This window comes from Fundulus heteroclitus, unplaced genomic scaffold (genome assembly GCF_011125445.2).
Source record: "Fundulus heteroclitus isolate FHET01 unplaced genomic scaffold, MU-UCD_Fhet_4.1 scaffold_49, whole genome shotgun sequence".
Classification (NCBI taxonomy): Eukaryota; Metazoa; Chordata; class Actinopteri; order Cyprinodontiformes; family Fundulidae; genus Fundulus; species Fundulus heteroclitus.
The window spans coordinates 1,924,033-1,949,693 of record NW_023396912.1 but is presented as its reverse complement, the minus strand read 5'-3'; the positions used below and the strand labels follow the sequence as shown (position 1 = coordinate 1,949,693).

The following is a 25,661-nucleotide window of genomic DNA, read 5'->3' as shown; positions in this document are numbered from 1 at the left end:
AGCCGTCCGTGGAGATCACTGAGTCCGGGACAGATCCATCTGTCTGCGCAGCGCCATCTTGAAAAAAAAAGTTTCGCTGTGGCTTTGAACTAGCCGATGAAAACAGCCTATGTGGTTCACAGATGGGAGTCCCACCCACCAGATGTCAGAGGTGAAGCTGAAACAACCCAAGGTTGTTTCCTCAGCACATGCTGTCGGGACAGAGACTTAAGCTTCGAGTCTTCCTAAGCAGGACTTTTTCTGGACAGCATTGCCATTGAGAGGAAGTAAGTTTTTCATCTGAACAACTCCTGCACCCAGAAATCAGAGACACTTTGGGATTCCATCTGTGGTATGGGTCCTCTAAATTGAGAAGCCTCTCCTGAATATATTAGTAATCAGTCTTACATAGGAGTTAAAAAATTGGTTAAATTTTAATTTGTGATTTCTGTAGTAGATTAATAATGCTGTTACTAATTCCCTACTAAAACATATTAATGAAAGAAGCATACAAAATTCTATTGGATGTTGTGGACATTTAATCATTGAATAAACATTTATGGAGTTCTTAAATTGTTGTAAAACAAACATGGTGCATGGTTCTAAAATTATGTAGGAGGTCTTTAAAGGTTACCTGTAGCAAAATATAATAAACAACACCCATAGGGATTTTTGAGTCACTAAAAATTTACCGATCCAATAACAAGTGCCGTTGTCTAAAAGTAGGAGTCACCGTTAACTAGGGCGGTGGACAGGAAATAGGTGGCCTCAGGCTGCTTGGTTGCCCAACTTGTCTACTGAAAAAAGGGGGGGCCCTAGGAGTAAGGTGGTTAGATCGGTTGTGTCCTACTTATTTAGCTAAAAAGGTCTCACAGGAACTCTAAGCAGGCTAATACCTGTTAGATTCAGAGGTCCTTAGAACCCTACTAGTATGAGCTTTAACCCAAGACGGAGAAGGATGGTTTAGTTCAAGTCCGACAACAACACTATGTAAAAATATAAATAAAACAAAAATAAAAAATGGCTGTAATGTTATTATAGTGAAATATTATGAATGTGAGCATTTAAGGTTAAATACAACATATAATTGCACATTAGTTATTGCACATTACTTATTACAGTTATTGTTACAGTTATAGTAACTTCCACTCCACTCATACTCCACCCAGACGAAGAAGAGCTCCACCTTTTCCCCTCACCTGTCTGTCTGGTTCAGTTGAAGCTCCACCTTTTCCTTCAACTATCTGGTTCTGTCAAAGCTCGTTGTGATCGTGGTTTCTCTCACTTTATTTAAGTTCTTATAGTTTCGACGTTATTCTAGCAGGCTGCTATGTTTTAGTTCATATTCAGTGTTTAAATGTTTCCAGGTGTTTTCTCAGGTGAAACATTAAATGAAACGTCGGACAGGTATCTGTAGATCAAGCCAACCAGGAAATGGATTCTCTGCTGACTGCGTCCCTTTGGGCTCTGCTGTCAGCCGTCTTCCTCCAGTTTGTCTCCACAGGTGAGAGTCAGACATGAAACGTGTTGAAAGCTGTTTAGATGCAGAGAGAAGGTTTGCTGTGAACTCTTTAGTTCTGTGTCTCAGCGTCGCTGCCATGCTGGGAGTTTATCTGGTTTAAAACTGCAGTAAAAAGCTGCCAGAGACGGTTCTGTTCCTTGGGTTCTCTTTGTAGTCTGCTGTGAAAAGCCCCTAAAGGCTCCCTTGTTTTCGCGCACTGGGTTGTAAGTAAAATAATGAAAGTATGCCAGGAATCTGTGTTTTCAGTCACAGAATAAGCATTAAGGACGTAGCATTTTTTCTGACCTCCAGGAATCGGTATTACGTTGAACCGCGCTCCCCCGTCACATTCGGTTCTCTCCTTGTCGCCCATGCGGCAAATACCGCGCGGCGGCTATTTGCCGCGTGGGCCGCGGTTACAGGCTCGTAACGCTGTACTCTCGCTAAAGGGGAACTACAGCGACCGTCAAAGCTCAAACAGGTCAATCTACAATTTTTTTATGAGCTAGTATGTGCTCATTAGATAAAATGATATATTATCAATTCAATGATATACATAGGTGATAGTTTCAGGATGCCTCATTAACTATAAAACAGATTATTCAGTAGCCGAAAATAATCATGACCAAAGTTTGTAAATCATTTGATTTTAGGTGCAAGATTAACAGTGCTTAATGCTCCTAACATCATCTAGGGCCTAGAGTTTTACGGATGAAATAATTCCTTATGCACCCTAAATTAGAGTGCAATAACTTCTTTCTTTTCATCAGAGTAAATGTTTGTACACATGGTTGCTACTCTCTTTTCAATTTGTTGATCTTTTGACCAGTGCTCTCAAATTTTATAGAAAGAGTGAGATGATGCTAATTCTCTTGCTATTTACTTTTTGCTAATTTTACCAGTAAAGTGAGAACTTTGATGCAGAGTGAGGACTTTTTTTGTCCTCACAGTTTTTCTCAGCTATAAGGTTTAAGACTAAGATGTCAAGGTTAGGATCCTAAAGATGTTCTCATCCTGGACAAAGATGAATGTGGGTTTAAAGGGGGAGTAAAGGAGTTCAAGTGAAACCACCCATCGTTAAAAAGGGTTAGGGTTAGGTAAGGCAAGGCAAGGCAAATTTATTTATATAGCACAATTCAGTACAAGACAATACAAAGTGCTTTACATGATTAAGATATACCAAAATAATAAAATGTAGATAGAAAATAGAATAAAAGCAAGTAGGGATAGAATGTAGTAACAAAAAAGAACATTAAAAACAGTAAAACTGTTTAACTAGAACAGTCAAAGGCAATTTTAAACAGATGTGTTTTTAATCCTGATTTAAAAGAACTTAGGCTTTCCACACATTTACAGTTTTCTGGAAGTTTGTTCCAGATAAGCGGAGCATAGGAACTAAATGCTGCTTCTCCATGTTTAGTTCTGGTTCTAGGTATGCAGAGTAGGCTGGAGCCAGAAGACCTGAGTGGTCTGGAGGGTTGATACACTGATAACAAGTCTGTGATGTATTTAGGTGCTAAGCCATTTAAGGATTTATAGACTAACAGAAGGATTTTAAAGTCTATTCTCTGAGATACAGGGAGCCAGTGTAAGGACTTTAGAACTGGGGTTATGTGCTCTACTTTCTTAGTCTTAGTGAGGACGCGGGCAGCAGCGTTCTGGATCAGCTGCAGCTGTCTGATCCACTTTTTAGGAAGTCCTGTGAAAACACCGTTGCAGTAATCAATTCTACTAAATATAAACGCATGGATTAGTTTTTCCAGATCCTGCTGAGACATCAATCCTTTAATCCTAGAAATGTTCCTCAGGTGATAGAAAGCTGACCTTGTAATTGTCTTTAGATGCTTTTGAAGGTTCAGGTCTGAGTCCATCACTACTCCCAGATTTCGGGCCTGATTGGTGGTTTTTAGCTGAAGCGACTGAAGCTGTGTGCTAACTTTTGATCTTTCCTCTATTGGTCCAAATATTATTACTTCAGTTTTGTTTTTATTCAATTGGAGAAAATTTTGGCACATCCATGCATTGATTTCTTCTAGATGGTGGTGGTCCCCATGTCCAATAACCTCCTCAGGGTTCTCACCAGCACATTTCAGTGTATAGGCTCTGTCGACACGATTCCACTGTGTGGATCCTAAAGAAGTGACTTCTGCTGCTATTACCACTTGAATATATGTCAGACATGTGTATAAAAGTAACGTGAATGTACATAAAACATCCTCTGCCTTATTTTTCTATTTCTTTTTGTATTTTTATTCTTATTAGGGTTCCAAGCCTGCAGTTTTATTGAACCAAAATTTTATTAACCAAAAGAAAACTGATGCTGAGAGGAATGCAGGAATTCTTTTAACCAGAATTTCTGCTGTGAACTGAGCTCTCAGGTTCTGAACGCAGGTTCACTCTGATAATTCTGCTGTTAAGTCTGAATGAAAGCTTAGATTCCTGAGCTCCTAGAATCAGCAGAGCTGATAATGATGTGTCCTCATCACAATTACCTGAAGTTCAAAGGTTACCTCTGACCTCTTTAACCTCTCTGCTCTGTGTTGTTTCCTCTCCTGCAGCTCAGGTCAACATCACAGCTGAAGCTGGACAGGACCTCATTCTGCCATGTAGAGATTCTGACAAAGGGACCATAGTACTTTTAGAGTGGACCAGAACTGATCTGGGATTAGTTCTTCGGTTCAGAGATGAGCAGATTGACAAACTGCATGAGTCTTTTGGGAACCGGTTGGATCTGCAGGACACACATATGAAGGATGGAGATGTGTCTTTGGTTCTGAAGGACGCAATGATTGGTGATACTGGAAAATATGAGTGTCAAACTGTTCAGAGAGGAAGAAACCCTGAGAAGAAACTCCTCAGCACCATCAACCTGTATGTAGCTCCTCCAGGTGAGTCCGTTTGTCTCTGGATCAGAACCTCCAGCTTCTTCCTGGTTCTGCATGTGAAAGAGAAACGTCTCAGTTCAGATTAGAGTTCAGCAGATAATGTGGGACAGTAGTTTTAACATCACCTACCTGGGAGATCATACTAGAGGTTAAAGATCATAGTATGACCATATTTGATTGATTGTGACCTTCGACCTCTCTCTCCCTATATATATATATATATATATATATATATATATATATATATATATATATATATATATATATATATATATATATACTCTCACCACTAGACCATATAGTGGTGGCCTAGTGGTGGGCCACTCTTGCGCTCAGAGAAGGTACCCGGTTCGATCCCCAGTGCCTGCACTCTGGGTCCCTGAGCAAGACCCTTTACCTGGGCGCCGCACGGTGGCAGCCCACTGCTCCCCAAGGGGATGGGTTAAAATGCAGTAGTGCATTTTAACCCATTAGACCTTGTGCTGACATATGGCATTGATTGTGAAGAATTAACAGTATTCTCTCACAACCCTGTCCTATCTGATCATTTTTTAATAACATTTGAGTTTAATCTAACTGAGTTCTCCACCCCCAAAAGAGGGTTCCATTATAGTAGATCTTTATCGGATAATGCTGTATCAAAACTTAAAGAGTCTGTCCCCTTTTTAATATCCTCCGCATTGGAGAAATGCCCTGTAGATGGCAGCAATGTTGTTTCTTCCAATTCACAAATAGATGTCTTTGTAAACGGTATGACTTCGTCATTGCGTTCTGCATTAGACAATGTAGCTCCCTTGAAAAAGAAGGTGATTATTCACAGGAAGCTGGCTCCTTGGTTTAATTCAGAGCTGCGTTCCTTGAAGCACAATGTTAGGAAATTGGAGAGAAAATGGCGCTCTACACACCAAGAGGAATCCTACTTAATCTGGAAGAACAGTCTATTGTTGTATAACAAGACCCTTCGCAGAGTTAGAGCAGCATATTTTTCATCATTAATTGAGGAGAATAAGAATAATCCTAGATTTCTCTTCAGTACAGTTGCCAAACTTACCCAGAGCCACAGCTCTGTTGATCCATCCATTCCCTTAGCTCTTAGCAGTAATGATTTTATGGGATTCTTCATAAATAAAATTGATTCCATTAAAAATAAAATAATTGGCTTCCTCCCAAACATGATTACCTCATCCTCAGTAAGTGAGGCAGCATTGGAGGAATCCTTAGAACCAGCGCAGTGTCTGAACTGTTTAAAAGCAGTAGAGCTTTCTGAGCTATCTAAAATTTTAGCTTCATCTAAACCTTCTACCTGTATTTTAGACCCAATCCCAACCAAGTTGTTTAAGGAGGTATTCCCTCTGATCAGTGGTCCTATTTTAGACATGATTAATCTATCCTTGGTAAATGGATATGTACCACAGGTTTTTAAAGTAGCTGTTATTAAACCTTTACTTAAGAAACCATCTCTTGATCAAGATGAGTTAGTAAATTACAGACCTATATCTAATCTTCTTTTCTTATCTAAAATTCTTGAGAAAGTAGTTGCTAATCAACTATGTGAACATTTACAAAGTAATGACCTACTTGAGGAGTTTCAGTCAGGCTTCAGAGCTCATCATAGCACTGAAACAGCTCTGGTGAAGGTCACCAATGATATTCTCATGGCCTCAGATAATGGACTTGTGTCTATACTTGTCCTGTTAGATCTCAGTGCTGCATTTGATACAGTTGATCATAATATTCTCCTACAAAGACTTGAACATACTGTAGGGATTAAGGGAAAAGCATTAGGCTGGTTTAAATCTTATCTGTCGGACAGATTCCAGTTTGTTCATGTTAATAATAAATCTTCCTCAAACTCTAGGGTCACTTGTGGAGTACCACAGGGTTCAGTCCTTGGACCAATTCTATTTACTATATATATGCTTCCGATTGGCAAAATTATCAGACAGCATGGGATTAATTTCCACTGTTATGCTGATGACACTCAGCTATATTTATCCATAAATCCTGATGAATCCAATCAGTTACTTTGACTGCAGTCATGTCTTGATGACATCAAAAGCTGGATGACTTTAAATTTCCTGCATTTAAATTCTGACAAGACAGAAGTTGTAATCTTTGGGCCAGAGTCTTCAAAAAATAAAGTTCTTAATCAATCCCTTAATCTGGATGGCATTAACTTGGCCTCTGGTAATAAAGTCAAAAATCTTGGTGTTGTTTTCGACCAAGACATGTCATTTAAATCCCATATTAAACAGGTTTCCAGAGTTTCCTTTTTTCACCTCAGGAATATCGCCAAAATTAGAAACATTCTGTCCAGGAGTGATGCTGAAAAACTAGTCCATGCATTTGTTACTTCAAGGCTGGACTATTGTAATTCTTTACTATCAGGAAGTCCACAAAATGCAGTTCGAAGTCTTCAGCTGATCCAAAATGCTGCAGCAAGAGCTCTGATGAAAAGCAACAAGAGGGATCATATTTCTCCAATTTTAGCTTCCCTTCATTGGCTTCCTGTTAAATCAAGAATAGAATTTAAAATTCTTCTTCTAACGTATAAAGCCCTTAATAATCAAGCTCCATCATATATCAGAGCTCTGATTACCCCGTATGTTCCTAACAGAGCACTTCGCTCTCAGACTGCAGGTCTGCTGGTGGTTCCTAGAGTCTCTAAAAGTAGAATGGGAGGCAGATCCTTTAGCTATCAGGCTCCTCTCCTGTGGAACCAACTCCCAGTTTTGGTCCGTGAGGCAGACACCCTATATATTTTTAAGACTAATGTTAAAACTTTCCTTTTTCACAAAGCTTACAGTTAGAGTGGCTCATACCCTGAGCCTTCTCTATAGTTGTGCTGTGATAGGCCTAGGCTGCTGGAGGACATCAGGGTCTAATTTTCTCACTCTACTGATTTCTACTGTTCTTCAGTCTACTGTTCTCCAGTTTTGCATTGTATTACATTGAAATGACTGTCGTCATTTCAGCTTTTAACTTTTGCTCTCTCTCTTTTTCTTCATAGTAGGTACACCTGGTCTGGTGTTCTGTTAACTGTGACATCATCCAGAGAAGACTTCCATCTAATGTAGAACAAATTACTAGATCAATGTGTGCTTCTGTGCTTTTTTGTCTCTCTTGTTGTGTCTCTGCTCTGTCTTCTGTAACCCCAGTCGGTCGAGGCAGATGACCGTTCATACTGAGCCCGGTTCTGCTGGAGGTTTTTCCTTCCCGTTAATGGGTGGTTTTTCTTCCCACTGTCGCTTCATGCTTGCTCAGTATGAGGGATTGCAGCAAAGCCATGGACAATGCAGACGACTCTCCCTGTGGCTCTACGCTTCCCCAGGAGTGAATGCTGCTTGTCGGGACTTTGATGCAATCAACTGGTTTCCTTATATAGGACATTTTTGACCAATCTGTATAATCTGACCCAATCTGTATAATATGATTGAACTTGACTTTGTAAAGTGCCTTGAGATGACATGTTTCATGATTTGGCGCTATATAAATAAAATTGAATTGAAAATTGAATTGAATAGTGAGTTTCTCCATTGTGAGATAAAGTTCAATTATTGTTATTATTATTATATTTCTATAGATAATCAGGAAGCTCAGTCCTTATAACATGATCTCCATCCTGCAGGGACTAGAGCAGATGAATAATGTCAGTAATATTCTGACAGATGTAACATCTGATTTATTATTATTTTTTATTTATTTACTTTTTCTTAATAGTGTCCAGTGTTGCAATGTAGCAATGAGAAATGTTGTCTAAACGCCAAAAAGACCTCAACAGATCTTAATTTCACAAATGGAGCATTACCGCTTTGGCCTCAGTGCTCCACTTGATATATATATGCTAGAAGCTTTATTATGATTTTTGTAGGGAATATTTTATGTTATATGGACACTAAAACAAGAATGTAGAAGAGAAAGAAAGGAGCAAAGGTGAAAGAAAGAGGAGAGAAAAGTGACAGAATGATTTAGACGAGCAGGATGATAACAACAGAAGAAACTTTACATCTAAACTCCTCTGAACGGTTCTGACACCTAAAAGAACCGGTGCCACCACTGGTTCTTTTAGAAATGTCATGGACCAATCAATAACATCCAGTGGCTCTGGAGAATATCAGAACCGGCTTTAACTCATCCAGATGAGGTTCTGGTTATTAGGTGCAACTATCTGTACCCATCAGATCTCTGGGGTTCTGGACCCACTCTGGGTCAGCCGGGTCTTCTTTCTCTGCTAATGTTCCTTCTGGAACCAGAGGAACTGGCAGCAGAGGAGAAAATCAGCTTTGATGCCAAACATCTCAGTTTCACCTGATTATGGAAAATGTTCTGGAACTGATCTCTTCTTCATTTGTCTCCACAGAACCGTTTCCATCCTGGGCCACAGCTCTCCTGGTTCTGGTTCTGGTTCTGGTTGCCGCAGGTCTTTTATATCATTTTCGGCACTGTTTCATGTCAGGTTAGTCTCTAGAACTCCATTACCCATAATGCTGATGGTCACTGCCTGGTCTCCTGTCGTTGCCACAACCTTCTCTGTGAGGTTCCTGAGCAGGACTCTAGAAGCTCCTCTGAGGAACCTTCTGGTGGATTGTGGGTCAGATCTCAGCAGCTGTCTCTTTGTCTGGTTGAGGACAAGCAGAGGCAGAAACTGCTGAGTCAGTGACTGAGGAGGAAGCAGAGCTGCTTGGTCTGCTGTCAGTCAGCAGCTGGTTCCCAGTTCACCAGAAGCTCAGTGTGGAGATGGACAGAGATCTATGAGCTGATGCTTCCGTCATGGTCCATGAACACAGGACCTCAGAGGTTCTCAGCTCTCTGCTCATCATCTGCTCCACACTCTTTGATCCAGCAACACTTCTCACTCATCCATCCATCTGATGGGTTCCTCAGTAGGTTCTGACTCCTTCTCTGGTAGCTGCTCCACATGTCCTGAAGAAGAAAACACGTCTTAATCAGAAACTGGTTTAAACTGGTTTCTGTCAGACAGCAGACAGACGTCAGGTGAGCTCAGGTCACCTGGTTGGTCCACGTCCTCCAACAACCTGCTGGACATTCTTCAGTCTGAACACTGAGAGTCCTCCACCAGCAGGAGACCCAGAGACAAGGAGGAGACAGTCATGTGACCATCAGAGCTGCTGCTGCTGTCTGTCCAACTCATCTTGTTCTTTGTTGTCCTCTAGAATACAATGTGGTGGTGGATTCGGGGAAGGAGTCTGTCCTGCTGCCCTGCAGAACCAGACCACTACTGCCTGGAGATGCTAGAGTGCAGTGGAGGGACAGCAGAGACAGGAAGGTCCATGTGTATGAGAACGGTTCTGATCATCCTGAAGAACAGGACCAGTTCTACAGAAACAGAACCAAGATAAACAAAGACCTGCTGAGAACTGGAGACCTCAGTCTGACTCTGGAACATCCCACAGATGGAGACACTAACATCTACACCTGCATCGTCTCCAGAGGGAAGGAGAACATCCTGATGAAGAAAAAAGTTAATCTCCAGGTTAACGGTCAGTGGTTTAAATCTCTAGGTCAAAGGTCAGTGGTTGTATTTCTCCAATCAGCTGATCAGGTGTGATCAATACTGATCAGAGGCTCCTTAGAAGCTGAAAGTGAAATGTGGGAGTTTCAGCTTCGGAGTCCCAGTAAATGTGATGTCATGACTCAGCATTTTTCCTGCTTTCATTGAACATAACAACACATTAGAATGAGTGAAGATGAGGAACCAGTGCAGGAGGCAGAGGTCCGGTCCAGGCAGGGTCCAGTTTCCAGCTCCAAGTTTTCAGCACTTCTCCTGACAAACACTCTGATCAATGGAAGCATTGCTGGGATTGAAGGAGCAGCTTTGACCCGGTACCGGCTCCACTGCTGGAGGAACAAGTTGGAGAGCAGAACCGACAGACGGACCAGAGGAGAAACATCAGCATTTAAGTTCCTGCAGCATGAAACCAGAACCGCTGTTTTCACATCTGACAGAACCATTTGTCCTGAAACCAGCAGAACCAGAATATCACATCAGTGTTTGCAGCATTTCTCACCAAATTCACATGGTAGCAAAATAAACTAGGCCCAGGTTCTGATTGGTTCTGTGTAAGGGACCCAGTAATGTTTGAAATAGAGTACACAAGATGATAAAGTTCTAAATATGAGTAATGGACCAATGAAAAAGGTTATTTAGCATAACGGTCCTCAAAAAGGGCTTAGAGACTATTACCTGACCAAACCAAGAATCCACAACCTAACTCCAAACTGACCCGACACCAAGACACCGAAAAGTTACTAATAAGGATTTGCAAAACCATTTAAACACCATAGGGAAATTAATCCAAACTTCAATACTAAATGTTAGAATCCCCAGGAGTTTATTTTATTTATTGATTTATTTGAGCAGCAGATTTTTTAAAGAGTTTTGACAAAATATTTCACAGATGCCCAAAAGGAATAGGAAGTAGCAAAAGCTTATTTGTGCCTAACCCCTTTCCACATTAAAAATGGGTAACATTTAATACATACACACAGTACTCAATCAACAGTCCTTCCAAACATTCATGTTACAGGTAATAGAATGAAATTGAATTAAGTACACAACCACATAAATCATTTATCAGGACATCAATGTTTAAAGGAGAAGTCCAGTCAAAATCAGAATTCAAACTGCTGAAAGTACTTTAAATATAAACTTATTACATACTGTTTAATAATAAGCTTTTTTAATTAAGAGTAATTTTCATTTGAAGGTCCTTTTATGGGGGCCGCCATCTTGGTGAAGAACAGTTCTGCCTCCTCCCAGTTTGTAACATCACTTTGCGGGATCGACTGTAGAGCAAGTCCCAATGCCCCATCTGTCCCCTTGTAAATAAATATCCGATGGCAAACCCTCTTTCTTCACGTTGGTAATCCAACAAAAGAACCCGGTGGATCATGAATCGGAAAGGTGAAAAAACAGTTTTTTCCACTTTTACCCAAGGTATTGTTACATCCAACTGCCATGCACGTGAGCATTGTTGCTTCAGCAATTGCAAATTTCTCTGGAAATCTGAAATAATTGTTTCTGTTCCCAGCTGTGTACAACAGCTCCTATTGAGTTTGCTTGTAAAGCACGGAGAACTGCCGTCAGCTCTCCGCGATGTTACGTCACAGGATGTGATGTCAGGCCCCAATACACGGTGATCCAGATCACAATTTATGCTTTTATTTTCTTATTGATTAACGCTAAATTCATTAAATAACCACAAACATATTAGTTTTAGTTATAGCTAATGATCCCCTGATTATTCCTTGTTGACCGGACTTCCCCTTTAAAGCCCAACTTCCTCCTCATACATGTACGTTGTGAATATCATTTGTTTGTTCTGATTTTTAAATTGTGTCATGCTTGAGTGTCACACCCTGTTCTCCATTTTCTCTCCACAAGCGGAGACAAAAACCTTTTAATGTTGTACATTACCGCTGATGTTTAAAGTTAATCTCCCCTTCAAGTTCTTGCCTCCAACTTTATTCTGAAACAATTTCTGAATGTTTCCATAAAGTTAATTGTTCATGATTTGTGGATTCTGAATATTAACAAAGTTGTCAATTTTAATACTTTTAATTTTAAGAATAATGAATTTGTGTGATCTTTGTAACCAGAAATACAAAAAAAAAAAAATAGCACAGCATTGAACACAGAGAAGAGAACAGAGAGACAAGAACGTTGTCATTTCAGATGTGTCAGGAGTTTCTGAGAAACTCAGGAGAATTTTCTCCAAACACACCATAACAGTAACCCTGATAACTCTCAGACAAAAACTGGTTCATCCCAAAGACAGAACAATAAACACAGCAGAGCGGCGTCTGCAGTCCAAAGCAGCAAGAACGGCTCAGACTCCTACATCAGAGAAACTAAACTACAGCTACAGAAACACATGGCGCAGCAGCTCAGGCAGAGATTCAGCAGTCCACCTTAAGAACCATTAGAACAAAGGAGACACTGCTGAGAACAATTATGTCCAGATGTTGGAGAAGAACAGATGGTTTGAAAGAGGGGTGAAAGAATCCATCTTGGTCCAAAGAGCAAAGCCATTAGTGAACAGTGGAGGAGAATTTAGCTTCTGGACCTTTATTTTCCTGCCTACCTTTGTTCTGTTAGAGAGTTCTTTGGTTCTATCTTTTTATTAACTGTTTTCCTGTCAGGTTCTGCTCCCCTCTGGTCTCTGCCATATCACTGCTGTCTCTGCTTAATGAACCTCTACATGTTTCACAGACGCTAAATTGCTCCACTCCCACATTAATGCAGTCAGCTCAGTCACTCTCATTATCAGGTCAGTTATGCTACCTCCGTTCTGGGCTCTGTTCAGCCGAGCTTCTGGTTCCTGTGTTTTCAGCCTGCCTGGTAGTTTTATCATCATTAATGAATAAAACAACAAGCAACTCCTGGATGCTCACCTGCTCTCTGGTTCACTAAAACACAACCTGACAGGAAGGACCAAAAGATCTCACTAAACTTAAACTAAGTCTCTGGCTGACAAGCCAATGGTTGGTCCCTGCTAAGGTGGCATGGCTTCAAAGTCCTTCACCTTGGCCACGCCCCTTATCCAGGCAGGTAGCAGCCACATCCCCAATTCAGGTGTTTCAATAAAACCAGATACATAAACAATAAACATAATTAATGAAATGCATGTTTAAACCACACAGGGAATTCCATTTCTGAATATATGTTCTACTACTAAATTAATATTCAGGTGAATGTGCGACTGAGTCCATCACATTCTGATGGTTCTTCCAAAGAAACCTTTTGGATCAGAACTGGAATAGTTCTGCTCGGATCTGAAAACTGGTTCCACTGGGAGCTGGTCTGGTTCTGGTGTCCAGATGGACGGGTCCAGTTCTTCCTGCCAGTCTGAGGGAACCAGGAGCTCAATGATGACGTTGGATCAACATGTTGGACCTTCATCCAGTCAAAGAAAATGTCCTCAGAGCTGCTGCTGCTGTCTGTCCAACTCATCTTGTCCTTTGTTGTCCTCTCAGTCCAACAGGTGGTGGAGGTGAATTCAGGGGAGGAGTCTGTCCTGCTGCCCTGCAGAACCACAGTTACCCTGCCTGGAGATGTTAGAGTGGAGTGGAGGGACAGGAAAAACAGGAGGGTCCATGTGTATGTGAACGGTTCTGATCATCCTGAAGAACTGGACAAGAGATACAGAAACAGAACCAAGATGAATGAAGACCTGCTGAGAACTGGAGACCTCAGTCTGACTCTGAAACACCTCACTGATAGAGACACTGACATCTACACCTGCAGCATCTTCAGTAGGGACGGAAACATCCTGATGAAGAAGCAAATTGATCTCCAGGTCAAAGGTCAGTGATTTAAATCTATGGGTCAAAGGTCAAGGGTTTAAATCTTTGGGTCAAAGGTCAGTGGTTTAGATCTGGGTCAAAGTTTAGGGGTTTAAATGTGTTGTTGTATTTCTCCAATCAGCTGATCAGTGGTGTTAGTGCTTTCATAGATGTAGTAATAATAATGTAGCCTTGGTGTGGGAACAACCTCAGCAGGAGGTGACAGGTGGAGATGAGGTCACTGAGGCAGGTAAGGGTCATACACAGGAAGGCTGATGCAGGCTGACAGATCTGATTGGTTGTTAATGATGGTGGTCAGGGAGCAGAAAGCCGATTAGATGTCCATCAGGTGTAAGGAGAGACAAGGACATACAGAAAACAAGAACTTGGTACTAAACTTGGCAGGAAATGAATGCTGGACATCTTGTCCCTCAGTGGCTTTCAGTGACCTGGTACTGGTTGGTTGGAGAAACTCTGAATATAAAGGCAGGAGAGAAAGACTGATTAGGCTGCAGCAGAGGGACTCAGATGTAGTCAATGATCCTGATTACATGTGATAGACCTTCAGAGACAATCCCACCATCAGCCGGGCCAGGACATGACAGAGAACCCCTCAAGGACAGATAGTAAATGCCCAAAACAGAGTCCTGAAAAAAAAACCGACTGTTGGACAGAACTTCCTCAGTCTGGACAGGAGACCCAGCAGAAATCTTCAGACTGACCCAACCTGAAGTTGGTTCAATCAATCCAAGCAAGGCAGATGGAGGGAGCCTGAAGGAGGCAGGAGTCATAAACCAGAACAAACAGAGTTCAGGTGGCTGACCTGGAGGTTGTCTCAAGGACTTTGTGTTTGACAGGAAGAAATGAGAAGCTCTGATCCGTCCTCAGTGTGGAAACTGGTTCTGGAGCAGATTTATTACCAGAACCAGTGGGTTCTTCTTGGAGTCTGGTTCTACAGCAGCATTGGATGCAGAACCCAGAGCAGCAGCAGGAACATTTTCCTCTGTTGTTCTCTACAGCTCATCTTCCTCTCTGTTGTTCTCTACAGCTCCTCTTCCTCTGTTGTTCTCCACAGCTCCTCTTCCTCTGTTGTTCTCTACAGCTCCTCTTCCTCTGTTGTTCTCTACAGCTGCTCTTCCTCTCTGTTGTTCTCTACAGCTCCTCTTCCTCTGTTGTTCTCTACAGCTCCTCTTCCTCTTTTGTTCTCTACAGCTCCTCTTCCTCTGCTGTTCTCTACAGCTCCTCTTTGTCTGTTGTTCTCTACAGCTCCTCTTCCTCTCTGTTGTTCTCTACAGCTCCTCTTCCTCTGTTGTTCTCTACAGCTCCTCTTCCTCTGTTGTTCTCTACAGCTCCTCTTCCTCTGTTGTTCTCTACAGCTCCTCTTCCTCTGTTGTTCTCTACAGCTCCTCTTCCTCTGTTGTTCTCTACAGCTGCTCTTCCTCTCTGTTGTTCTCTACAGCTCCTCTTCCTCTGTTGTTCTCTACAGCTCCTCTTCCTCTTTTGTTCTCTACAGCTCCTCTTCCTCTGCTGTTCTCTACAGCTCCTCTTTGTATGTTGTTCTCTACAGCTCCTCTTCCTCTCTGTTGTTCTCTACAGCTCCTCTTCCTCTGTTGTTCTCTACAGCTCATCTTCCTCTCTGTTGTTCTCTACAGCTCCTCTTCCTCTGTTGTTCTCCACAGCTCCTCTTCCTCTGTTGTTCTCTACAGCTGCTCTTCCTCTCTGTTGTTCTCTACAGCTCCTCTTCCTCTGTTGTTCTCTACAGCTCCTCTTCCTCTTTTGTTCTCTACAGCTCCTCTTCCTCTGCTGTTCTCTACAGCTCCTCTTTGTCTGTTGTTCTCTACAGCTCCTCTTCCTCTCTGTTGTTATCTACAGCTCATCTTCCTCTCTGTTGTTCTCTACAGCTCCTCTTCCTCTGTTGTTCTCTACAGCTCCTCTTCCTCTGTTGTTCTCTACAGCTCCTCTTCCTCTCTGTTGTTCTCTACAGCTGCTCTTCCTCTGTTGTTCTCTACAGCTGCTCTTCCTCTCTGTTGTTCTCTACAGCTCCTCTTCCTCTGTTGTTCTCTACAGCTCCTCTTCCTCTGCTGTTCTCTACAGCTCCTCTTTGTCTGTTGTTCTCTACAGCTCCTCTTCCTCTCTGTTGTTATCTACAGCTCATCTTCCTCTCTGTTGTTCTCTACAGCTCCTCTTCCTCTGTTGTTCTCTACAGCTCCTCTTCCTCTGTTGTTCTCTACAGCTGCTCTTCCTCTGTTGTTCTCTACAGCTCCTCTTCCTCTGTTGTTCTCTACAGCTCCTCTTCCTCTGTTGTTCTCTACAGCTCCTCTTCCTCTGTTGTTCTCTACAGCTCATCTTCCTCTGTTGTTCTCTACAGCTGCTCTTCCTCTCTGTTGTTCTCTACAGCTCCTCTTCCTCTGTTGTTCTCTACAGCTGCTCTTCCTCTGTTGTTCTCTACAGCTCCTCTTCCTCTGTTGTTCTCTACAGCTCCTCTTCCTCTGTTGTTCTCTACAGCTCCTCTTCCTCTGTTGTTCTCTACAGCTGCTCTTCCTCTCTGTTGTTCTCTACAGCTGCTCTTCATCTGTTGTTCTCTACAGCTCCTCTTCCTCTCTGTTGTTCTCTACAGCTCCTCTTCCTCTGTTGTTCTCTACAGCTGCTCTTCCTCTGTTGTTCTCTACAGCTCCTCTTCCTCTGTTGTTCTCTACAGCTGCTCTTCCTCTGTTGTTCTCTACAGCTGCTCTTCCTCTCTGTTGTTCTCTACAGCTGCTCTTCATCTGTTGTTCTCTACAGCTCCTCTTCCTCTCTGTTGTTCTCTACAGCTCCTCTTCCTCTGTTGTTCTCTACAGCTCCTCTTCCTCTGTTGTTCTCTACAGCTCATCTTCCTCTGTTGTTCTCTACAGCTGCTCTTCCTCTCTGTTGTTCTCTACAGCTCCTCTTCCTCTCTGTTGTTCTCTACAGCTCCTCTTCCTCTCTGTTGTTCTCTACAGCTGCTCTTCCTCTGTTGTTCTCTACAGCTCCTCTTCCTCTGTTGTTCTCTACAGCTCTTCTTCCTCTGTTGTTCTCTACAGCTGCTCTTCCTCTCTGTTGTTCTCTACAGCTCCTCTTCCTCTCTGTTGTTCTCTACAGCTCCTCTTCCTCTCTGTTGTTCTCTACAGCTGCTCTTCCTCTGTTGTTCTCTACAGCTCCTCTTCCTCTGTTGTTCTCTACAGCTCCTCTTCCTCTGTTGTTCTCTACAGCTGCTCTTCCTCTCTGTTGTTCTCTACAGCTGCTCTTCATCTGTTGTTCTCTACAGCTCCTCTTCCTCTCTGTTGTTCTCTACAGCTCCTCTTCCTCTCTGTTGTTCTCTACAGCTCCTCTTCCTCTCTGTTGTTCTCTACAGCTCCTCTTCCTCTCTGTTGTTCTCTACAGCTCATCTTCCTCTCTGTTGTTCTCTACAGCTCATCTTCCTCTCTGTTGTTCTCTACAGCTCCTCTTCCTCTGTTGTTCTCTACAGCTCCTCTTCCTCTGTTGTTCTCTACAGCTCCTCTTCCTCTGTTGTTCTCTACAGCTCCTCTTCCTCTGTTGTTCTCTACAGTTCCTCTTCCTCTGTTGTTCTCTACAGCTCCTCTTCCTCTGTTGTTCTCTACAGCTCCTCTTCCTCTGTTGTTCTCTACAGCTGCTCTTCCTCTCTGTTGTTCTCTACAGCTCCTCTTCCTCTCTGTTGTTCTCTACAGCTCCTCTTCCTCTGTTGTTCTCTACAGCTCCTCTTCCTCTGTTGTTCTCTACAGCTCATCTTCCTCTGTTGTTCTCTACAGCTCATCTTCCTCTGTTGTTCTCTACAGCTCCTCTTCCTCTGTTGTTCTCTACAGCTCCTCTTCCTCTGTTGTTCTCTACAGCTCCTCTCCCTCTGTTGTTCTCTACAGCTCCTCTTCCTCTGTTGTTCTCTACAGCTCCTCTTCCTCTCTGTTGTTCTCTACAGCTCCTCTTCCTCTCTGTTGTTCTCTACAGCTCCTCTTCCTCTGTTGTTCTCTACAGCTCCTCTTCCTCTCTGCTGTTCTCTACAGCTCCTCTTCCTCTCTGTTGTTCTCTACAGCTCCTCTTCCTCTCTGTTGTTCTCTACAGCTCCTCTTCCTCTCTGTTGTTCTCTACAGCTCCTCTTCCTCTGTTGTTCTCTACAGCTGCTCTTCCTCTCTGTTGTTCTCTACAGCTCCTCTTCCTATCTGTTGTTCTCTACAGCTCATCTTCCTCTGTTGTTCTCTACAGCTCCTCTTCCTCTCTGTTGTTCTCTACAGCTCCTCTTCCTCTCTGTTGTTCTCTACAGCTCATCTTCCTCTCTGTTGTTCTCTACAGCTCCTCTTCCTCTGTTGTTTTATACAGCACCTCTTCCTCTGTTGTTCTCTACAGCTCCTCTTCCTCTCTGTTGTTCTCTACAGCTCCTCTTCCTCTGTTGTTCTCTACAGCTCCTCTTCCTCTGTTGTTCTATACAGCTCCTCTTCCTCTGTTGTTCTATACAGCTCCTCTTCCTCTGTTGTTCTCTACAGCTCCTCTTCCTCTCTGTTGTCCTCTACAGCTCCTCTTCCTCTCTGTTGTTCTCTACAGTTCCTCTTCCTCTCTGTTGTTCTCTACTGCTCATCTTCCTCTGTTGTTCTCTACAGCTCCTCTTCCTCTGTTATCTACAGCTCCTCTTCCTCTCTGTTGTTCTCTAAAGCTCATCTTCCTCTGTTATTCTCTACAGCTCCTCTTCCTCTGTTATTCTCTACAGCTCCTCTTCCTCTCTGTTGTTCTCTACAGCTCCTCTTCCTCTCTGTTGTCCTCTACAGCTCCTCTTCCTCTCTGTTGTTCTCTACAGTTCCTCTTCCTCTCTGTTGTTCTCTACAGCTCATCTTCTTCTGTTGTTCTCTACAGCTCATCTTCCTCTGTTCTCTACAGCTCCTCTTCCTCTCTGTTGTTCTCTACAGCTCCTCTTCCTCTGTTGTTTTATACAGCACCTCTTCCTCTGTTGTTCTCTACAGCTCCTCTTCCTCTGTTGTTCTATACAGCTCTTCTTCCTCTGTTATCTACAGCTCGTCTTCCTCTCTGTTGTTCTCTACAGCTCATCTTCCTCTGTTGTTCTCTACAGCTCCTCTTCCTCTCTGTTGTTCTCTACTGCTCATCTTTCTCTGTTGTTCTCTACTGCTCCTCTTCCTCTGTTCTCTACAGCTCGTCTTCCTCTCTGTTGTTCTCTACAGCTCATCTTCCTCTGTTGTTCTCTACAGCTCCTCTTCCTCTCTGTTGTTCTCTACAGCTCCTCTTCCTCTGTTGTTCTCTACAGCTCATCTTCCTCTGTTGTTCTCTACAGCTCCTCTTCCTCTCTGTTGTTCTCTACAGTTCCTCTTCCTCTCTGTTGTTCTCTACAGCTCCTCTTCCTCTGTTGTTCTCTACAGCTCCTCTTCCTCTGTTATCTACAGCTCCTCTTCCTCTCTGTTGTTCTCTACAGCTCCTCTTCCTCTGTTGTTCTCTACAGCTCCTCTTCCTCTGTTATCTACAGCTCCTCTTCCTCTCTGTTGTTCTCTACAGCTCATCTTCCTCTGTTGTTCTCTACAGCTCCTCTTCCTCTCTGTTGTTCTCTACAGTTCCTCTTCCTCTCTGTTGTTCTCTACAGCTCCTCTTCCTCTGTTATCTACAGCTCCTCTTCCTCTCTGTTGTTCTCTACAGCTCCTCTTCCTCTGTTGTTCTCTACAGCTCCTCTTCCTCTGTTATCTACAGCTCCTCTTCCTCTCTGTTGTTCTCTACAGCTCATCTTCCTCTCTGTTGTTCTCTACAGTTCCTCTTCCTCTCTGTTGTTCTCTACAGCTCCTCTTCCTCTGTTATCTACAGCTCCTCTTCCTCTCTGTTGTTCTCTACAGCTCATCTTCCTCTGTTTTTCTCTCAGTCCATCAGGTGGAGGTGGAGGAGGGGGTGGAGTTTGTCCTGCTGCCGTTCACAACAACATCTGGGCTGCCAGAAGGAGCTGAAGTGTTCTGGTGGGACAGAGACAGTTCCAGGGTCCATTTGTTTGAGAACGGTTCTGATCAGGATGAAGACCAGGACCAGCTCTACAGAAACAGAACCAAGATGGAAGAAGGTGCGCTGAGATCTGGAGACGTCAGTCTGACTCTGATGTATCCCACAGAGGAAGACAGTGGAGATTATAGATGTAGAGTCAAGAGAAGAGGAGAGCTGTGGAGAGGGAAAAACATTCAGCTTAAAGTCAAAGGTTTGTCTCTCTGCCTTTCTAAACATCTACTGTCTTTCTCTTTAGTAATAGTAATATCATCTTTATTGTCATTGAAACATACATTTAAATGTTTGCACCTGAACTTCAAAGATTGTGTCCCCAGTGGAAAGACGTGAAACACAGATTTGGTCCGCCTCATTTAAACGAGTAAATTGTGTTAAATGCTGACGGTTTGGGAGCTGCTGTCAGATAAAGAGGAAGATCACATCCTTCACATCATCACTACAGACACTCAGGACGTACTAAACTCTTTTAATAAATAGAGAATTTCTGCCAATATTTTTTTTTATCATTATTTAAAAACAAAGAAGAAATGTTGCTTTGTTGCAGCAGTTCTGCAAAACATTGTAAAAGACTTTTATTTAAAGTGTTAGAGTTTAATAAATGGTAAATGGCTTGTACTTGTGCAGTCCTCTAACTAGTCCAATGACCCCAAAGCTCTTTCCACTGCAGTCAGTCACACAGTCACACCCTGATGGTGGTTTGTTAGCAGCCACAGCTGACCTGGAGGAGGAATGAGGAGAAAATGTTCCTGCTGACTTATCAGATACATCACAGTGTGACTGTTCTCTGGTCATAGCTGAGCAGAGCTTCTTCAGCTCTGTTGACTGAAACCTCCCTTCAGTTGTTGGAGGTAATAATGATAATAACTTAAAAACACAACTAGACTCACACAACCATCAGATTTTTCTGAAACTATATTAGCTGGAACTCTTTTTTCAGATTCAGACATAGTTTAATAATCCCAGAGGGAAATTACTTCCCTCATTCCCAGCTACTGGTTTTGATTTCCAAGGCAAAAGGCGTGTAACATAAAGAACCGACAGGAAGTGGAGGAGGAGTTTCTAAAAAATACTACAGCATTAAATATTTTGTGAGAGGAGAGGGAGGAACTGGACTGGGTGGAGGGGGCATGGGAGGTGAAAAGAAGAGCAGATGGGGGAGTGGCTGTCATGTAATTTTCCCAGCATGCAACAGGGACTCACTGCATGTCTGTGTAATGAGCCCCAGGTATTAGGCCTGTTTGTAGTTATTATTTGTTTTCTATGGATCTTCAGTTCTCACCTTTTAAGTGTTTAGTTTGTAGATTCTGTTTTGTATCTTGTCGTTATTACCTTTCTGTTTCCTCTCTCTCTGTCCTGTTAATGTCTTCTCTCTCCCTCAGCTCAGCCTTCCTTGCTTTCTCCTGTGTTAATTATTACCTGGTTAACTCCACCTGGTCCTCATGTCTTTACTCCACCTCCTCTCTAGTATTTAAACTGTATGTTCTCCTGTTCTTGATGCTGCTTTCTACTGGTTTTCACGATTAGTTGTTAACCTGCCTGTACTCTGTGTCCTACCTTCACCATGTTCAGTGAAGGTAAGTTTTATTTTTTATTAAATATTTCTCAGCTACGCTCTGCATTTGGTTCCTCCTTCACCACACACAACAGTCTGAGGAAGAGGCAGCAAGATCATACCAAGTGGAATCCCTTTACTCTGCTGTTTCTCCTGTTCTTTGTCATTTTTCTGGTTATTCTGAACCACATAAGCAGCTAAAGGCATCCAGGCGTCTATCAGAAGTAAAATTAGACCCACAATCACTGACTGAGTCCTATAATGACTTTATAATTTCCTGAATTGGATTAACACCCAGCTTCTATCACTTATTTGCCTCGTTGGCAATATATTAAATTCACTAATTATAAATCATTTTATAAAAGTCATTAGTAGTTCTAAACATTTAATCACAGTTTTTCATCACTTTTTGTTTTTAAAATTCTAGAGTAAACCATGCATTAACCCTGCATTAGCATGATGAATAAAAAGGTCACTTAGAGCCCAGACTTAGAAGATCCTAGTAAAGGAACACTAAGCTGCTTGGAGACTAAATAAACTGTGGGAGCTAAGTGGGCGTGTTGCTCCTGATCTTCAAAGATTCTGTCTCCCGTGTGTCACACACACACACACACACTCACACACACACACACACACACACACACACACACACACACACACACACACACACACACACACACACACACACACACAGAGTCCGTTTAGAGGCAGGTGTTTGGATAATGGTGAGTGAACCAGAGTCTTTACCGGGGTGGTGAAGATGGATGGAGGACGCTGGAGTGGTGCTGTGCTGCAGAAGGACCAGGAGCGCAGCAGAGAGTGTCCTCAGAATGCAGGCTGAACAGGTGTGGATGATTGGTGGAGTGGAGACAGAGCAGGGCAGGAGGAGGAAGGTGCTGGAAAGTTCCTGAGACTGGCCATGACACCGTGGTTAGGAGGATTTGGTCCTCCCTATTTAAATAAGTAAATTGTGTGAACTACTGAATGTTTGGGAGGAAAATTAATGTAATAGACTTTATTTTGTTTATTTCTTCACCAAGAAGTGTCTAACATCAATGCAGGACCTGAAGCAATGTGTAAGAGTCTGAGAGTTCTTAATGGGTTATGGTTCTAAAGCTGCTGCAGAACCAGAACTTTGTTTAGAACCTTTAGAACCAGAACCAGTGGGTCCTTCATGTAGTCTGGTTCTACAGCAGCAGCAGCAGAACCCAGAGCAGCAGCAGGATCCTGTGGTGTTCCTCAGACCTTCTGATCAACTCTGATCCATCGTCAGTGTGGAACCACCAAGTGATCCTTTAGCAGAGTGGGAGTGGGAAGTGATGATCTGGGTGGAGCTGACAGAGATGTAGAGATGTTCTGAGTGGAACCTGCTGCTGCTGCTGCAGGAACCAGGAGGCTGGGAGGTGATGAAGGTGTGTGTCAGTGTGTTCATGGAGAACATGTGAGAGATGCTGAGTGGACCCACCAGAGAGGACTGTTGTCCTGGAACAAAGACATGCTGGATGGAACTCTGCTTCTCTTCAAGGTTCCACTTTAGATCCACAGATGAAATGTGAGAAAGAAGAGCAGCAGCTGCACACTGCTGGTCAGCAGCAGCTGGACTAAAGATCCCAGCAGCATCAAGACTCTGATCCTCTGCAGCACCTTTCTGTTACCTTCTGCTCTCACCTGCTGCTGGCCTTCAGCTTTACCCACAATCCTTCAGTGATGAAGACCTGCTGCTGGCCTTCAGCTTTACCCACAATCCTTCAGTGATGAAGACCTGCTGCTGCTGCTGGCCTTCAGCTTTACCCACAATCCTTCAGTGATGAAGACCTGCTGCTGGCCTTCAGCTTTACCCACAATCCTTCAGTCATGAAGACCTGCTGCTGGCCTTCAGCTTTACCCACAATCCTTCAGTGATGAAGACCTGCTGCTGCCTCTACAGCTCCTCTTCCTCTGTTGTTCTCTACAGCTCATCTTCCTCTGTTGTTCTCTACAGCTCATCTTCCTCTCTGTTCTCTCAGTCCATCAGGTGGAGGTGAAGGAGGGGGCGGAGTCTGTCCGGCTGCCATTCAGAACAACACCTGAGCTGCCAGAAGGAGCTAGAGTGGTGTGGATGGACAAAGAAGACAGGAAGGTCCATGTGTATAAGAAGGGTGAGAACAGTTCTGATCAGCCTGAAGAACAGGACCAGTTCTACCTAAACAGAACCAAGATGATGAATGAAGACCCGCTGAGAACTGGAGACCTCAGTCTGACTCTGATGCGTCCCACAGAGGAAGACAGTGGAGTCTACTTCTGTAGAGTCTGGATGGACAGCAGATTAATGAGAAGGAAAACAGTTTATCTCACAGTCAAAGGTTTGTGGTTCTGTTTGTTCTCTTCTCTCTGGTTCTGTCTTTGTTCTGTTTTAGGTTGTAATGGGTCTTCTGTCTCCTCTGCAGGGAGAGATCAGGACCAGAACCAACCAGAGGACATCAGGACCAGAACCAGCTTCACTGACCCTACTCCTCTGATGGCTGATGAATCAGTCTGATCTGTTCCTTCATCAATGATTTGTTCTTGATCTAATTGGACTTTTTGTTCTGAGAGAACATCTCAGTGAAGGTTCTGATGGATGAAGAACAGAACCTGAATCTGCAGCTGATCTTTTTTAGGATCCAGTTGAAGCTGCTTCCTCTTTGATGCTGAAGGAGTAGTAATGTGTTTATCTCGTGCCCCTGCTCCCCTCTTCCTTTAAAGCTCACCTGGACAATTATTACCCAAACTTTTGTGACTCTCAGAACTTTTATTAGTCCTTCACCACCTTTCAACTATCAAATCCTCCTAAAATAGCTGAAAAACATACGTCGGAGGCTGCCATAAGAAAAGCTAATCTGGTAGCAGCGTTAGCTTAGCATAAATCAGCCATGATCCTAGAACTCAGGAAGGATTTTAAAGAGGTTAACGATGACAATGCAGAGCATCTGCAGCAACATCTGGAGATGATGAAGAGCTATGAGGGGCTACGGTGGAGAACAGAGAAGCTAAGGGCTAAGCTAACCATGGCCCATCATTATCTGAGTAGTTGAGTCAAGTGAGCCAAAACGAGTTGGTCGGTGGAATTGTGCCTGAAGCCTCAACTGTCTACAGAGAACCAGTCAGACTGGTTTCAGTCAACACAATGTTTGCATTTCTGCCCTACAGAAAATGTGAAAGGATACCCACATGTTGTAATATTTTATGAGTAGGGGACACTAGACGACAGTTTAAGATGATGTCAGTGATGCATTGTATATTATTCCTACTGGTAATTACTTTATTTTTTACTATGATGATTTTATATTTGATGATATGGGGATGGGGGACTTTTAATAATGATATTGCTTAATTGTACCTTATATACCTTGAAACATGTTGATAAGCAAGAAGCCATTGACTTGAGTTGTATACAGTTTGGAATTGTATTGTCACGAATCCAGAGACAGAGGACCCAGTATTCAGCCAGACAAGAGAGGTATAAGCAAAAAAAAAAAAAACAGGATTTATTAATAAACAGGGACAGGCAAGGCTCAATGGTCAAAAAGGCAGTCCAAAACAGGCAAAAGTACAGAAAAGGACAAGGCAAAACTCAAAATATCCCAAGGCAGGTCCAGGTCAGAGAAACAGGTAAGCAATCATACAGGGCAAGAAAATCAGGTTCAGGGATCAGGCTGGCTCAGAATCAAAAAGGCAATCGGGTCGGTATCAACAGGGCTATCAGAATTCAACGCTGGATAAGACTCACCAAGTGGTTTGAATTGATCTGGTCGATTGCAGAGGTTTGTGACAGGACTATATAGGGGAGTGAGCAGGTAAACAGGAGTGAAGACTAATTACTGGCATGGGTGGAGCTTATCAGGAACAGGGAAGTAACTGAAACTGATTGGATGGTGACTGGAGAAGAGCAATGACAGGGTGTTGACTAAGAGGTGAGCTGGCAGGTGAACTGAGTGACTGATTAACGGCTGGATACAAAGAAGTGAACTGAACAGGCCAAGTGACTTAATAACAAACCACTCCATAAACCAAAACAGAACATAAACAAAGCACAAGCTATAATAGAAACCAAACAAGAAAGAACCCAAAACCAAAACTGATTTTAAAGGCCTGAGAAAGTTAACTAATAAATCAAAATTAACAAACAGCCAAAACAAAACCCAAATCTTGACATGTATGCTGTATGAGGCCACTGTCGCCACCGTCAGATTAGTATCACCACCGTCAGAGGGCTTTTTGTTTTAAATGAATATGCTTACAATATGTTTCTTCAGAGCTGTTCTGTCATTAACGTAATAGTCTCTTTTAATACAAAAAAACCATGACTTTTTCTATTTAGGCCTAAAGTAAACGTTGTATGATGTTAGATCTATTAAAGGACTACATGTGAAACAGAATAAAAAATTAACAAAAATAAATATTCTAC

The 25,661-nt window shown here is 42.8% G+C and overlaps 2 protein-coding genes across 2 annotated transcripts in view; both read left to right on the top strand.

Annotated features, from left to right (window-relative positions):
* The window catches only part of LOC105923632, an 869,484-nt gene that overhangs the window by 661,880 nt on the left and 181,943 nt on the right, over positions 1–25,661 (top strand). The gene's annotated exons all lie outside the window — the stretch shown is intronic.
* On the top strand, positions 1,215–24,735 carry LOC105922548. The gene is made up of 6 exons (XM_036132357.1): positions 1,215–1,483; positions 4,039–4,368; positions 8,726–8,821; positions 13,363–13,692; positions 23,242–23,577; positions 23,659–24,735. Exons 1-6 carry the CDS (start codon positions 1,414–1,416, stop codon positions 23,751–23,753), a joined length of 1,257 nt encoding a protein of 418 aa, XP_035988250.1. The 5' UTR covers positions 1,215–1,413; the 3' UTR covers positions 23,754–24,735.